Source organism: Lepisma saccharinum, chromosome 2, assembly GCF_977018435.1.
Source record: "Lepisma saccharinum chromosome 2, izLepSacc3.1, whole genome shotgun sequence".
NCBI lineage: Eukaryota > Metazoa > Arthropoda > Insecta > Zygentoma > Lepismatidae > Lepisma > Lepisma saccharinum.
Genome location: NC_139230.1, coordinates 212,898,339 through 212,915,400, shown reverse-complemented (window position 1 = coordinate 212,915,400; position 17,062 = coordinate 212,898,339). Strand labels below are relative to the sequence as shown.

Sequence of the window (17,062 nt, the reverse complement as noted above, 5' to 3'; positions counted from 1 at the left end):
CAATTCACAAAAATGGCAACAAAAACCTTGCTTTTTCCTCTAGGCCAATCTCGTTACTCTCTCCTGTGGCCATCATTTGTGAAAAATAATCAAAGACAGGCTATATAAATTTGTTTCTCCATACCTAAGCTCAAATCAACTTGGTTTTCTTCCTGGTAGTTCCTGTCTTACGAACCTATCTGTTTTTCTCTCACATGCTATGAAATGTATTTCAAACAATTCACAACTGGACATTATATATTTTGATCTGACCAAAGCTTTCGATTCTGTCAGTCATCGTCTTTTGATTCACAAATTATGCAATAGATTCAACATTCATGGTAACTTTCTTAACTTGCTCACAGATTACCTTAGCGATTGCCAACAACGTGTAGTCCTTCCAGGAACTCTATGTAACTTTCTTCCCATCCTTTCTGGAGTACCACAGTGCAGTGTTCTAGGACCCCTCTTGTTCATATTATTCGTCGATGACCTTACCAACCATCTCACAGCCACCTGTAGTAATTACCTTCTTTTCGCAGATGACTGTAAGATTTTCAGAGAAATCTCCACTTTCAACGATACTCATCTTCTTCAGAATGACATAACATTTATTTCATGGTGCCTGACATGGAAACTTACATTAAATCCTGAAAAATGTACTACTATCACTATCTCTCTCAAAAAGAACCTGTTAAAATCATCTTACTCCATCTTTGGCAATAACATCAAAGCAGTATCCTCTCACAAAGACCTAGGCATTGTTTTAGACCAAAAACTCACATTTGAAGAACATATTACAGACACCACAATAAATGCTATGCATGTCTTAGGTTCACTATATCGTTTCACCGAAATTAGTGACATCTCAGCCCTCACCTTATAGTTCCAAGTCATTCATTTCCCCAATAATAGAATACTGCTCTTCCTTCTGGTCCATTTCGTGTCCCACTCACCTCTCTAGAATCAATTCCATTCTTCACTTTTTCCTGCTTATAGTTCATTATAGGGGTCCCTCATTATACAGTTTTTCAACACCACATCTCCTATCCTTTCTAAACTTACAGACTCCCTATCAACCCCATTTACTGAATGATTTTAGGTATCTTTACTAGGTTGTCAATGACAAAATCCATTGCAACATGCTCCTCCAGGAATTCCACTTTCGATGCCTATGCGCACAACACGCAACACAAATCTATGTTACACAGAAGAGCCTAGACTTGAAATTGAAAAAAGATCGCTCTTCCGCAGACTTCCCACTCAATACAACGACCTCCCATCGAGTGCTGATGTATTTACCACAGAGTATGCCTTTCGATCAACCACCAGAACATATGTTGCTAAATAATATTTAATTGTGCTATCTTGACTTATTCATATTAATATTTTTGTTATTTTTAATTTTGTTCTTTTCATTGTTACTGATTTCAGTGTGAAATGGCTATGTGCTGTATCTGAAATTTTCTCAATAAATCTATATTTATAATAATGGATGTGTGTGTGTCTTTGTTCCGGCATAACTCTCGAATGCCTGCAGCGATTTCAACCAAACTTGGTACACCTATCACTTGCAACATGGAAAGAAATACTGTGGGGGTAAGATACCCCTAGGGAGGGGAGGGGGGAGGGGGTGACATGTAAAAATAATCGAAAACAATCGATATTAGTGTGGAATCCATAGTTTCTGGGGTCACTACAATGAATAGTGACACTCCCAAGTTCATTTTACTCTTTAGTTAGAATTTATTATTTTTCTGTCTAATAGAAGATTGGGATAAATAAATACCTGGACAACACCAGGCAATCAGCTAGTAAATAAATAAATAAAACTTCTTGCATTGTACTCTTTCCAAATTCTGGTTATATTTTCAAAACTATGCCTAGATTACATTTGCTTGGAGCTTAAGAAAAGTCACAGCAGTTTTGCTTTGAATCTGTATCTGACGTAAGTTCACGGTATGCACAAATAGGTCAATCGATATTGGACCTACAGTTTAAAGTGGGATCCATAAACATAGAGCAGTTTTCAGACAACCCTGCCTTTTTTTTATTATTCTGTAAGTCAATATATTATGCTCAAATTTTTGAAACAAGCTACATTGAAAAACTGATCTGGATTTATATTCGAATGAAATTGATCAACGTGTTTCAGTATGGCCATACTGTAACCAAACTTTCCAAACATCTTGTGTTGCATACATTTATTCACCGATGTGAATGCTTTTTTGTGTTGATGCCGTAAAATATAAAAGGATGATAGAATATACAGCTGTTGTCATGCAGTGATGTTAAGGTCTCATAAGTAGTTTAATTTGTATTAATTTCACCTGAAAACAAGGCAAGACAGGTGCAAATCTACTTGAATTTTCAGTTTGTACAGCACCTATAAATGAAAGGGCAGGTGCTGTATAAGGTTACAACACTTAGACCTGCTTTAGGCCATATTTTCGTACCAGTTCTTCTAGATTTGATATACTACCATGTAAAGTGCAAAATAATCTAACACTGTTACTTTTAGTGGTTTTTATTTGATTCTATCTGCGACGTTTTGTTCTGGTTTCCCAGGACTTTTTCAAGCTATACATACAACAACACAACCTCAGATGGCTAGTCACTCTACACTCTACAGAACGAAACGTCACAGATAAAATCAAATAAAAACCACTAAAAATAACCGTGTTAGATTATTTTGCATGTACAAAAAGTGGTTATGCGAACCTTCAAGAAGAACCATGTAGAGTGAAGAAATCTTACAGCATTTTGATGCCATGGCATATTTCGTAGATAGAAAGGGAATTAACTTCTCTTTCAGCTCTAGATTATGATAAGGGTGCATTAACCTTTAGCTGCCAGACCTCTTGCATGCCTGTATTCTTATTTACACCGGTGCATTTTCAACTTCCCGCGAAGTACAACAAATTATAGCTCTGATATATTACTTCCCTACTAAAAATACCCTAAACTTTGTTTTTTGTTCAAAATTGAATATTTTAAAAATGGTCAAGCAACCAGTGCTGGACCATTCGGTATGGTCTACAAAGATCTCAACACACACAAACCAGTTCAACTGTTTCCATGAACATATTTTTTACACATGGACTGACTCATTCTGGATTCTGGACGAGAGCTCTGGTCTTAGTTAGGGTGACCATACATCCCATTTTGACCTGGACAGTCCAGTTTTATAAAAGTCTAGGAGTTAGCTTGAAAATGAAATCTAAATTTGAGAGACATTTCATGTGTAAAAAATATGTTCATGGAAATTTTAAACTAACGTCATGGCTACACCTTGACAAAACAGCTCTACTGTTTCAAGCACTTCATAAGGATCAAAATGTTCAGTTCTCGAGAGTTTTCAAGCAAACAGTTGAACTGGTTTGTATGTGTTGAGATCTTTGTAGAGCAATGAATAGGAATGACAAAGAAGAGTATGTGTAGTTTCAATAGAAACCTGCAACAAGAATTGTAATTCCTGCATCTTCACTCAAACTGAAACTCGCGTTGTTTGTCAGATATGTTGGGAGTTTTATGAACTGCTGGTGGAGAATAAAGTTGTTTCCAAGATTGATTCTTGAATGATTCTGGCACTCCTCGACTTCAGCATCTGGCTAACATCAAAAGTTGATCAGAAAAGGCCAGAAAACTATGTAGAAGTTATATCAAAATTATAATAATTAATTACTTTGACATCAGGAGATCATATTTCAATTATTATTTATGATGTATTTATGGGATCCATACTTTAATAACAATAATTTTATAATTTAGCCCCAACCTATTTTTCAGAAGTGCAGGGGGGTTAACAGACCTTGCAATGTCCCATTTTTGGGTCAAAATATTAGGATCGTTTGTCAAAAAATATAGATGTATGCCAGTGGAATCATTGGTTCATACACCCAATACTAAAACCTGTGATATTTTTACTATGAAAGACATTACCTATCTTACAATAAGTATTTCATAAAATATAAAAAAACATTTACTTACGTTATGTGAGTATGATATCTATTCAAAATGTATACAATAGTCTTACTGACGTGAGTGACTATGGAATTTCGGAACTACGTTTCGAGGTTCGACTGCCACCTTCCTCAAGTTCTTTTCCCTCTAGGCACAAATCATTTTATGCTGCATCAGGAGTGTTAAAAGGTTTGGTTAAAAAACACTTGTTAAAAACAGGTCACATTTCCTTTAAAAACCCCAGTTAAAAATCATGCTTTAAGATGTTCCCCATTCTCCGTAAGACCTCTTTTTCCAGGATCCTATTAAACTGACTGAACACATTCCGTTGTTCTGCTGCTCTGATGTTCTACTCCTGATCGAGAAGTCGTACAGGTTATTTTCCCCTCCTACGCTGTTCCTCCACCCCCTACTTGCGTCACCAATCCCGCAAAGGTGTGAATTATGACATAATTTTTTTTTTGTTTTTATAGAAAATGTGAACCACCTTTGCATCTATGTTTGTAATTGAGAGTACTTTGTGTCTCGTAATAATACTTGTGAAACCATTTTTAATTCACTTGGATGTTTACACGTCAATTTACATTTGTTTAATAACCTTAACATTGCGTTTAGCTATGGTCACCTGACATGGGAATGGAATGAAGGTCTACGAAGTTATTTTTATCCTGCAGTGATTTCATTTCTCTACAAAGCTGCTGAGTTTATTGGCCTTGATGCAGTCATTGTTTTGGTAAGTACACCTATTGTCAGGTCCCTGATCACACCTCTCAATGATATTTATAAATTCTGCAGCTGCAATTACATGTAATTATTCAGAGAGTATTCTGACTGCAAGGGTTTATTGGTACCAGAAATGAAATGTGCAATCCTCCCACAGAGCAAGTATAGACTCTACCTTGAAACATTCAGAGGTATGTTTATCATAGCTGTTTAGTTGTTGTTTCTGACACGGCATACAAAAAACAAAACAATAATTCTTGTTGTTAGAGTATATTTTTCTGCCAAGCAAAACTAAACTCTTTCTTTTATTTTGTGACCATTGCATAACTGCTGCCTTGTCATTCGATGAAGAAATAAAACTATGGCCCTTAATATGACTGTACCAACATGTGAAATTTAAATTTCAAACTGTATTATTTTGTATTGATACCTAAATAAATGCTTGAAAATTCTTGGCGGCTCTTGCGTAAATTGAATCTATGTTTTTAATCCTAATTCATTATTTCTCTCTAAATTTTAGATGTATGGAGTTCTAAACACCTTTGTTACCTGTTAATATGTATGTCTTTTCTCTTATTTTGTAGACTTTGCTTCCTAGAATTCTGCAGGCTGTTATAAGCAGTATCGCAGATTTCTATTTCTGGCTGTGGGTTTGTGAACAAACAGGAAGTCAGGGAAACTGGGCTGCATTTAGTGTGACAACATCGTGGTTTTGGTTCTACTGCTCATCACGGACTCTCACTAATACTCTGGAAACGGCATTCACTGCTATCGCTCTCTATTTTTATCCATGGCAAGAAAAAGTGAGAAAAGGTAATCATGTTTAATAATCAGTAATATACTTTGTATGTCTCATTGAAGGTTTGAAACCTGCATCTGTGTGAATTTATTATAATTTCATATTTTTATTTTTGGACAAGGGTGGGTTGTTAGGGTGCATGTTAAATAAAGGATCTGTCAGTTCCAGTAATTAGAAGAAGATGAAGTGAAAAATATGTATGGCTGAGCTGATATTGATGCTGATGTATTGGTATCGGCCAATACCAGTATAAAATAAAATTTATTTACCGATACTTTTCCAGCATTTTGGTCTTTCACTGGTTATGTGAAAATGCCATATAGTCTAATTATCCTGGAAAATATTGAAAATTCCAAGTTTTTTAAATTTTGCACCAGTTTTGTGTGAAAAAAAACAACAATTTTTTGGTAGCATAACATGTAATTTAGTATTCTGAATATTCTTGAATATTTTAAAGAAAAATCTTTGCAAATAGATGCATGTAATTAGTGGTTTTGTTACAGTTTTCAAGCATCAGTATCTTTGGGAGTCGGTAACAGTATCGGTATCGGCTCAGCCCTAAAAATATGTTTTTCCTGTAAAATTAACCCCCCCCCCCTTTCAATACACTTGTTGGTTGTAAACAGTACCTACAAAATTGAATTTTATGTGGTAAGCTTAACATAATGTCTTCCCACTTGTAAAACTTCTAATATAGATGATAGCTGTGTAGGCCAAGATGAAGATTTTGGGATAATTTTGAGATGGATCTAAAGGAAATCAATAAGGATGGAAAAGGGTGGATAGACTTTGCCCAGTATAGGGACAGATGGAAGGTTTGTGTTGCTGCAGCACCTTTAAGTTTAAGAAAATTCAAGACTATGTAAGTAAGCAAGCTGTTAAATGTCATGAAGAAAACATATTCTCCCCTACCCTTTTTGCTGCATCATATAGTCATGTCAGTAATCAAAGTTCCTACAGCTCACATTAAAGTTCATGTATGAATACAAAATACAAACATGAATGTCTGGAACATTAATTGAACCACATTAATAGCGATATATCAGTTGGTATTGAATAAAACTCTTTCTTAGAAATCACATTTTGTATCATTAGAGAAGTAGAGTTGGAGTTTCTTTGGCACGTAGTTTACTCAGAAAACAAAATCTTCTGTCAGCCCATACATGAGATTTCACAAATTCTGAAGGATGACCAAATGCTATATCACATAGAAACCTTTCTTCTATAATTTGGAATTTCCAATTAGTTTTGCTCAAAGACTGAGTGATTGTTAACAAATAACCACTTGTCTCATAGTGTCCCTAGAGACAACTCCACTGCCTTCACATGCATAATGTTGCCCATTTTAGGAACCATTGAACAATTGAATAGTTAGGGAGGGGCACTTGTAAATTAAAATAATAGTATATAAATTATTATTATTGCAGAGTTGTATTTTTACAAAATAAAATGTTATGTTCGGAATGATTAGTTTCATTTGAACAGTGTAATCAATATATTTTTATTCATAATTGGGAAAAGAGGGACGCGGTAGTAAAATAAATACAGATATATTAGTACTCACTTTATCTGTGAAACTGTTTTTTCTTCTTTGTTCTATTAATTTCAGTGGCCACTGCCACCATCCTCATTGGAACTTGCTGTACTGTTGCTTGGCTTGCTTCTCTTGTTTGTATTTCTCTGGCTGCCGCTAGGTGTGCTGTTGTTAACTGTACGTCTGCATCCATGTCGTCTGCTATTTCCCGGCAATAACTGTTGTAGTAGAGGAATCCAAGTGTGGTTCCTCTGTCCACTGTCGATGTTCAGCTCATGTGGGAAGTGCAATATGGCATGCGTTTTCTTGATTTTGGTGTTGAGTGTGTGGGCAGCGTGTTTGACTTGCACCTTTTGAATTCTATGGCTATTGTATTCGATGTGTTTAGCAAGACCAGTAGTGGGTTGGGCTTTTTTCGCATCTGTCAGGTGCTGTTGGATTCTTTCATTGACAGATCTGATGGACCTGCCGATGTAATGAGCCTTGCATTCACACTCTGCATCGTATACACCTGGGTTGTCAAGGGGGGAGAGGAAGTACCGTTTGTGTCTGTCTAGTTTATCAGCTATTTTGGCATTGGGTTTGTGGGCAACTTTGATGCCGTATGGGAGAAGGGCTTTGTATATGTGGTTGGATGTGGTGGGATGGTAGGGGAAGGCAAACCATTTATATTGGTTGTTGGAGGTTGATTGTGGTTGATTACTGCACCAAGTGGAAAGTTGTGCTTCTGTGTAGCCATGTTTCAGGCCTATTTCAGTTCCAACGAGGATGGTGGCAGTGGCTACTAAAATTAATAGAACAAAGAAGAAAAAACAGTTTCACGGATAAAGTGAGTACTAATTTCTTCGTATTTTATATATTTTTAGTTTGGAAAAATTTTAATCTTTCATTAGATTTTTAGAGTTTTCTCTTGGTTAGTTTATGCTTATTATTTTTATCATCATCATCATCTTGGAAATGTAAGCAGTGTCATTGGAAGTGGCTAGTGGAGTGTGCCATAAAAAAGGCATTCTTTGTTTGGATTTTATTCACTCTTATTAACATAGTTGGCTCGGAGTTGATGTACATATTGCAAAAAAATATACAAAAGAATTTGCAGTTACAGTGACTGTACCGAGTTACAAGCAGACATAAACAGTCTTGTGGAATGGTGCGAAAGCAACAAACTAAACTTAAATAGCGGAAAATGTTACCAAATGTCATATACTCGAAACACTACATCAATAAAATACGACTATTGCATAAATAAACAAAAAATAAAACTGGTAGAAACAATCAAAGATCTAGGAGTTCTGTTTGATTCTAAACTTACATTTCACACGCACGTTAACTTTGTAACAAACGAGGCTTACAGACTTCTGGGATTTATAATGCGTACATGCAAAGAGTTCAAAAATGTCGGAAGCTTAATGATGCTTTATAATGCTTACGTTAGAGTGAAAATTGAATACGCAAGCATAGTGTGGCACCCTCAAACCCAGCAAGATATAAACAAAATAGAACAAATTCAAAGTAAATTCTTAAGACACTTAAAGTACAAACTAGATGGTATATACCCTCAAATGGAATCCCGTGAGAACCTTCTCAGATAGTTTAACCTAACAACTCTCAACAACAGACACATCATGCATCAGCTCATTTTCCTCCACAAAATTTTAAATAATCTCATCGAAGCTCCTTTCGCCCTGTCACAGCTCGACTTCTACGTCCCCTCAAGCAAATTACGACCAAGAAGGCAACTCTTCAGCCTCCGTCGTAATAGAACCAACGCTCTGACAATATCCCCAATTTGGAATATGTGTAAAACATTTAATGATACCATCAAAAGTGAAAACAGTGTGGACTTATTTTGCCCGACCGCAATTTTGAAAAGGAATATACTAAAATTACATAAATTACGATAGAACCTAAGATTTATATGTTTGTTAAATGTTTTCTGTCTATATACTACATTCATCTGTGCAATATTTCAATAATGTTATCACAAAATTATTGTATAATGAACGCCATTAATGGGTAATATACCTGTTGCGTTCAATTTCTGAAATAAATAAATAAATTCAATCAATAAAAGCCTTTACCAAATGTATTAGTATTACTGATACATACACAACTAAACTTGCAGTCTCCAAGGCAAATAAGATTATTTGCTGTTGATCGACACACTTGCTATATGGGAAAAAACACTAAAGTCTGGCAATATTGTAATCAGATTACTATTTGCAGGTTTTTTTTGTTCATTTTGTGCCAATTTATTGATTAATGTGCAGCAAAACTCTGATTTTTATATTTGCCCTGTATCATACAGTGTTATTACAAATGATCTTTCTGATTACAAACTTGAATAACTCACGTTTAATAACACTCAGATACATGAAAGTTGTATCAATGGAAAGGGAAACTCAAAAAGTTTCAGTGGTTGGTGCAACTGTCGTGTAGGAGAGAAAATGGCTGCCAATGAAGACAGGAAGGCTTTTTGTGTGCCGGATTTTCATGTCTGCCAATCTGTTATCACTGTGCAACATAATTTTAGAAGGAAGTTTGGTGAAGATGCACCCAGTGGGCCCAGTATCTGTAAGTGGTATTCTGACTTTAAAGCAAGGGGATTCATCTGCAAGCGAAAGTCAACCGGCCATCTACCAGTAACCAAGGCAACTGTGGAGCATGTGAGAGAGAGATTCATATGAAGTCCACAGAAATCCACCACCACAGCCACCAGAGAATTAAGCTGCGCATCAGGCTAAGTTTGCAGCAGGTTTTATGTATCAATCCGCGCGAGAACTGAGCTCAGAATCTTCCGTGCCAGTCTTGCCTCAACCGCCGAGCTGCTTACATTGCAGACACTGAGAAAATCGACAGTATTGCCAACCGCACAACACATCAAAACCCCGCATGCATGTCAAGTGGAATGTATTTTTGCTTCTCTTTGTCTCCTGAAACATAAAATTTTAAAAGTACTTTCTGCGCATATATTATTTAATAAATGTGTCATTACTTAATATAAGAGCGAAATAACTTCTAAACATAAGAGCATGTGTGTATATTTCGAGCACGCAAAACAAAAAATAAACGGAGATAAAAGTAAACAACAATAGACCCCTCTTGAATTTAATGACAAATTATTGTTTTTGGTTTAGAAAGAAATACATTTATGAAAAACGTGGTTGCTTCGTCCGCAATACATCCGTCCCTGTAAGACACACGCACGCAATTCAAGTTATACCACCAAAAAATCATGATTTGTTATTGGTGATATATACAATCAGGTGCATTGTCTGCTGCTATTACTCTGGTTTCAATTTATGAATCACTTCACTAAACCAGGATTCAAATCTTGGTCTGTCCCATTTCTTGCTGATAATCACCCTTTCTTTGCGCGGAACAGTAAATATGCGCCTTCAACAAAGCTTTCATTGCCGAGAGTGGGTGAAACAATAAGCCTCCCCCTTCCCCTCATTGTCGGTTTCTTCAGCCCTGGCGGTGGTTTTGCATGGTGGTATCCTTCCATGTTTTATTCCCCCTTCCCCCACTCACCGAGTTGAAGGACGTCTCGTCCAAATAATAAACATGTATCTTCTCACTGCAATATCTTTTAATACCGTGGGGATTCTTTTGTCATCAAACAACAAACAATTGTTTCCTCTTGCTTGCTAAACTCAAACCGCAAATCATTCAAGACCCGTGATTCAATTCGTGCACACATTCACCTCACGCCCTGTTTTACTTTGATATTGTTGCTGCAAGGCGGATTATGCATTTAAAACAACTTGCTTGACTTTGAAGAGCATTTCCCTTCGGATTAAGCCCAAAATAACATTCGGGTAAAACCGTGCGGTGAACAGGAGATTCAGCCATTCTCGCCACTCTACAATAAACATAGGGTTAAAATAGTGGGATGTGTAACACTGGTATCACCGATTCCACGCGTTCTGCAACACATTCAGTCTCGCTCGACTCGCTCTAAAGTTTCAGTGTCTCTTCAACGCAATACACCAAGCAGTTGGCGAATCTGCGGTTCTAAGTTCGTCTGCACAGTGATTGAAACCAATTAAGTCCATACCTGCTAATGGATGTATTATTTTGTCTGTATATTACAAATTAAATAACTGTTTTCTTGCAAGTATGCAGTTGTGTCGGAATAGAACCAGTCTCAGTGGAACTATATTCTTGCGCGCACGTTTGGAACTACATATGCGAAAACCTGCTGCAAGGTTGACTTGACGCTTGGCTTAGACTTCCCGCAACCAACTGTGTGGAAGATTTTACGCAAACGTTTGCGGTTCCATCCTTACCATCTGTAATTGTTGCGGACGACAAAGCCAAGAGACTGTCTTTCTGCAAAACATGCAAATCGAAATGGAAACTGGTGGTTTCACGGAATCATTGGTGTTCAGTGATGAAGACACCTTCCACCTGTCGGGCAAAGTGCACAAAGATAATGTCAGGATCTGGAGTCTGGAAAATCCTAGAGGATCCCCCAAGCTGAATGTTTTCTTGCACTATCAGCAATGAAAAGGTGTATGGCTCTTTCATTTTCGACGAGAACACAGTCAAGGGGATTTCGTAACTACAAATGTTATGCACATGGCTTCTTCCACAAATGGAACGGGATGTCGAAGGTTTAATTTTTCAACAGGATGGGGCACCACCCCATTTCCACTTAGATGTCAGACATGAACTGAATAATCGACTACCAAAGAGATGGATTGGGGCATGCTGGCCATGATGATAGTCAAAGTTTGTGTTGGCCTTCATATTCCCCCGACCTTACACCCTGTGACTTTTTCTCTGGGGTTTTGTCAACCAACAATTGTATCAGCCACCTTTACCACCTACCATCCAGGATCATCGTGTTCGCATCACAGAGGCCATTTCATTAGTGGATCATCCAATGTTACAACGTGTATGGCAGGAATTGGACTACAGCCTTGATGTGTGTTGCATGACACAGGGAGAGTGCATTGAGCACGTGGTGTGATGTTGTGAACCAAATGTAATACAAAACTTTTTGAGTTTCCCTTTCCATTGATACAGTCAACTCTCGATTCAACGACCTTTCACAGTTCCCGGGAAAAGGGTCGTTATTTCGAAGGGGCCATTATTGGAATTTGCACCAATTTTCAGCTTAAACGGAGCTCAAACGGACACAAAGATGCCTAGGAGATGGTAACACCATTTATCCTGGTAGTTATACAACCTGTTATGCACAGGACACGTGTTGTGAGAACATGAACATGAAAACGTTTTCACAAATAAAGAATTTAAAATAATGTTACTTTCTTTCAATTGTGCACAGTCGTTGCTTTTCCAGGAAATTCTTACAATTCTAGTTCATGAGAAACCCATTTGCACCGAGACCTATGGAAAGGAAAACAATCTCTCGCTTATTGCAAGCGAAACTCGAAGAATCTTGACACCAGTCAGACTGGTGCCAGCAAAAGTCGGGAGGTAATCGGGCAGAATTAATGTTGGATTTTATACGGGTCTACTGGGGCATTGTCTGTTACAAGATTAAGTGGTAAGATTAGATATCTCGGGGGAAACAACACAACCTTTCTAGGTACCCCCCCAAAAAAATGCGGCTTTTAATTTTTGTTCTGGTTCGGCTGTGTAAAATACATCGTACAAAAAAGTCCCGTTTTCTTTGCTTCAACCAACTTTCTTCACCCTCCCCCTTCTTCCATTCAAGGCAGCAGTCCAAACTCCTTCCTTGACTTGCATTGTAATCCAGTGTGAAAAAGGAAACGTGCAACTTGCGATCCATTTTCACCCAATGCGTATTGTAGGACATATCATTAAACAGCGTCCCTGTCGAGAGTCATTCGGGTTTGGAATTGAATTTCACTTTAAACTGTACACTATCTGGCCATTCGTCACCGGACACCCCACTAAAGGCGTGTGGAAGCATCATGGTGTGGTCGTGCTTCTCCTGGTATGGTCTTGGTCCCCTTGTGTTAGTGCGTGGAAACATGAATGCAGATGTATACCTAACGATCCTGGACAATTCTGCGCTACCGACATTGTGGGCACAATTCGGTAGTGGTCCTTATCTGTGTCAGCACGACAATGCCCCATGTCATACGGCAGGTGTGATCAACACGTGGTTCGAGGATATGGGTGTGCAAAAACTTGATTGGCCCACCCAAAGTCCTGATCTCAACCCGATTGAGCATCTTTGGGACGAGTTGGAGCGCCGGTTGAGAGCCAGGCCACACCGCCCAAACAACACTAAAGAGTTGTTCGCCGCTTTGCAAGAGGAATGGAGCAGGATTCCCGTCGAAACCTATCGCAATTTGGTGGACAGTCTTCCTCAGAGGGTTACGGCTGTACTTGCTGCAAAAGGTGGCCCCACACGATACTGACGGACGCCTGAAACCGGATTAAAGTACTCGTTCCAGGTGTCCGGTGACGAATGGCCAGATAGTGTATATTTAGTCCCGATTAGCCCATCAGCATAAAATGAACTGAAAACAAGCTTTATGAAACTGCGCTTTTTCGCATATCAAAATGGTAGATCGTTATTTACTCTCACGTTAATCGATGATTTAATGTTGGATGTAGGAGTATTCTCGATGTCAAACACCCACTCCTCCAAAAGTTTTCCCCTTGAATAATGTGTTTTTAATCGGTCTCAGCATCCATTCCTACATTGAGCACTTTTTTTAAATTTATTTATTTATATATTTTTTTCATAATGGTTTTGAAGAAAAGCGGATGCGAATTAAATTTACAGTTTTGCTTATCAGAAGGTGCAGAACATGAAGTTATTTTAACTCTTGTTTTCCTTTCTGGAGATCGAATTTCATTATCGTCAAATCAAAACAGCTTTGTGAGATTCAAAACAATAACTTTTTCCTTCGCACTGGATGAGTCATCGCTGTTATCGGCAAGCAAGAGCTTTGCAGACGCTAGACAAAACACTGGCGCTAGCTGCATCGTATAAACAAGGAGACTGGCTGGAAGTTCGAGCAACAGGTGGCGGAAGAGAGAAATCCCAGCATTTTAAAGAGAACACAACTGTCGAAGATGAAACTTTTAACAGCAGTGTAAAGAAGAAAGAAATGGCCCTTGCTTTATGTTTTACCATGCAACAGACAATAATACGGGTAATATTTCCTATGCAGACAACAGCATAAAAAAAAGACCTGAATTCTGCAATTATCAACATTGCCGTGCACACCAGTGGCGGAGAATGAGCTGGGAAAAGGGGGGAAGGGTAACTTTTTTTTTTTTACTTGTTCTATGGTTTTTGTTTGTTTTCAAGAATATATCCTGAACTGGTTGCCCCATTTTAGACATCAAAGGAAAGGAAGAGGGGTGGGTCCACTTCCACCCTTGCCTGTATGCACATACGAGCAAGAAAATTTGGCTGAAACAATCAGCATCGCCCATCCCCCCATGTTTGCTGACAGGAAAAAAGGGAGAAGTCAGTCAGCCAACGGAACACTTTTTTGGCAGATATTACGACATCGACACAATTAGGAAAACATATGAAGTGGGAAACGGGAGTTATGATGCACGTAAGATCGAAGTAAACTTTTGTGGAAACCTGGATGACAACGCATTAAGCGGGTCGACGATCTTTAGTTCGCCTATGTGGTTTTGATTATCTCTAACAATTTCACTTTTTTATGAAGTGGTGCAGGGAACAAAGAACACGTTTTGAGTGAAAGCAGTTAACTTAAGTTGTCGGCTACAAGGCCGAGAGTTGCTCACTCGCGGGAACCTGCTGAACTCTAAGTCAGAGCTGGACAGATGGGCCAGACTTCCAGGTGCCACGCATCTGTATTTTGGAACATTCCTGCGATCTTATCTCTCAAGGTAGTGTATTTATCGATGAAAGAGCTTGACCTGCCATACACATTGGCAAAGACTGCAAGTCCAGCAGTCATTTCGGGCTGCTCCCCCATGAGTTTTCAGCAGCTCTTAGGACAAGGAAACAAGTGAAGGTCGATTTAAAATGATATCCAAGCACATTCGATCTTCTCTTCTCGCATATCCAAGAGCAAGTGTGGCAAAACAAGCCTGGCACGTTGGGTAGCGGCCATCGGGTGTGGGGTAACATTGGTGTGCTTGAGGGAGGGGAGGGCAGGTCAAATGCTATTGGATATCACTCAAGCATGGTGTGGTGGTGTCTGTTTTTAGTTCAGACCCAATTGTGAGCGGTAGCGTGCTCGTGAAGGGAATGAGTGGGAAGGAAAACATTTTTCGGCAGATTTCCTTCAATTTTTCAACTTTTTTTCCAAAATTTTCAAGTTTTTTCTCAATTTTTCATGGTTCCTGGGAAAAGGATCGTTACTTCAAGGGGGTCGTAGAATTGAGAGTTGACTGTATCACTTTCTTGTATCTGAGTGTTATTAAACGTGAGCTATTCAAGTTTGTAATCAGAAAGATCATGTGTAATAACCCTGTATTTCCTATGTTATTGTTCTTTTCCAGTGTGACCTGGTAAGGCACCCAAATGTCAACCTCACTTCCACATAGTACACCTGGCAACTGGAGTCTTGCAGGCCAGCGAGGCTCTGGCATCTGGACCTACAGCCAGTGTAATCTTCTGTAGAACTATGTGTTGTTCTGTGTTTGTGTTTACGTGTGCTGAGTGCCTATTGACATCCTCAGCTTTTAGTCTTCACAGACTGTGTGGTTTCAGTTCTTATGTAGTACTGAATGAATTAATTCATTTTGAAAAATTGAGTAAGGAAGTTTTTAAGAAACATATTTGATTTTCTTGTTAGGGGCCTGTTTTCAATTTTATTTTAGTTAAGGGATTTATCCCTGTATTGTGTGATGGGCAAAAATAGCCTACGTGCTGAAGTGCCCATAATATAAAAATAAATCAATCTATTTTTCTGCTTCAGGGTCTTTCAGTTTCTTATGGCTAGTCGGATTCATCTGTGCCTGCCGTCCAACGGCTGCAATTATCTGGCTGCCCCTTTGTGGATATCACATATTCTTCTCTCAGGATAAGAAGAAACTTCTACTTACTGAGTACCTGCCGATCACGTAAGACTCAAATCTGTTGAAAGTACCATATTTTCTCAAATGTTGTGTGCCCTCATTTTGGATAGAGCAGCAAATAGGAATAACAGCAACGCTTGAAGTGGAAGTGGTTGTAGGAGGGATGATTTCCCCTCAGTTAGAAGGGATGATGCAGAGTACTCCTGTTGTGCCACTTTTCCCGTGTTTAAACATATGAGCTTCTCCCAGCTAGCTCCAAGGCTCAAGCAAACATCCCCCCATGTGACAATTTCCTCTTCGAGCACTGAATAACAGTTCTAACTTTTAGAAGTGTATTGAACACACAAAAGAAATGGAAGGAAATCAGAATATGTCTTGTAGTTATTGTTTCTTGTACACTTTGATTGCTGCAATTCTTTATATCATGGTAACTTAGGGAGATTTCACACCAAAACGACAGGAGTCAAATGACACATGTCGCTTGAAAGCAAACCCTTAGTAATCAATGCAACCTTTCAAACTGAAGAGACATGACAAGCCATGTCATTCGAACTGGGCCATTTTCTCACTACCGTGCATCATGTCACCTCGTGCTGTTGTTCATGCATGCCCAGTAAATGTTTCCTTTAGGCCAAATTGGCTCCTGTCACTTCACTTGCTGCTTTATTGTGAATTCTCCATGTCACTTGTTGCATGCTGCTTTCGTGTGAAATCTCCCTTAAACTAATGTTAAATACAACCATATGTGACAATGTATTCCTTATTGTCTATTCAAGTCTAATATGAAAGGTGTACATTTGATAAATTTTGTTATGGAAGTTGGATGAATATGAGCAGTGAAAACATGAAATGGTAAAATTTGCTGATAGTGCCCATATTTGTCACTGTACTTTTTGTGGTGGTTAGTAAAATACAGTGAAACCCCGATTTTATGTTCCCGGATATTACATTTTCCCGCATTATACATTCAATCTTGATGGTCTCAACATAGCACAATGCTATAAAATTTTCCTTGATTTTACATTTTCCCGTATTTTAAGTTCATTCAGCTTGGTCCCCTAAAAAACGTAAAATCAAGGTTTCACTGTACTGAATTAAAGTTTTAC

At 38.3% G+C, this 17,062-nt stretch overlaps 1 protein-coding gene across 1 annotated transcript in view; it reads left to right on the top strand.

The window, feature by feature from the left end:
- Nucleotides 1-17,062, top strand: part of PIG-B (phosphatidylinositol glycan anchor biosynthesis class B) — a 52,998-nt gene that overhangs the window by 18,090 nt on the left and 17,846 nt on the right. Inside the window, exons 3-5 of the mRNA XM_083117943.1 lie at nucleotides 4,558-4,675; nucleotides 5,250-5,478; nucleotides 15,857-16,001. Coding sequence (XP_082974069.1) covers nucleotides 4,558-4,675; nucleotides 5,250-5,478; nucleotides 15,857-16,001 — 492 coding nt within the window. The remainder of the gene's footprint in view (nucleotides 1-4,557; nucleotides 4,676-5,249; nucleotides 5,479-15,856; nucleotides 16,002-17,062) is intronic.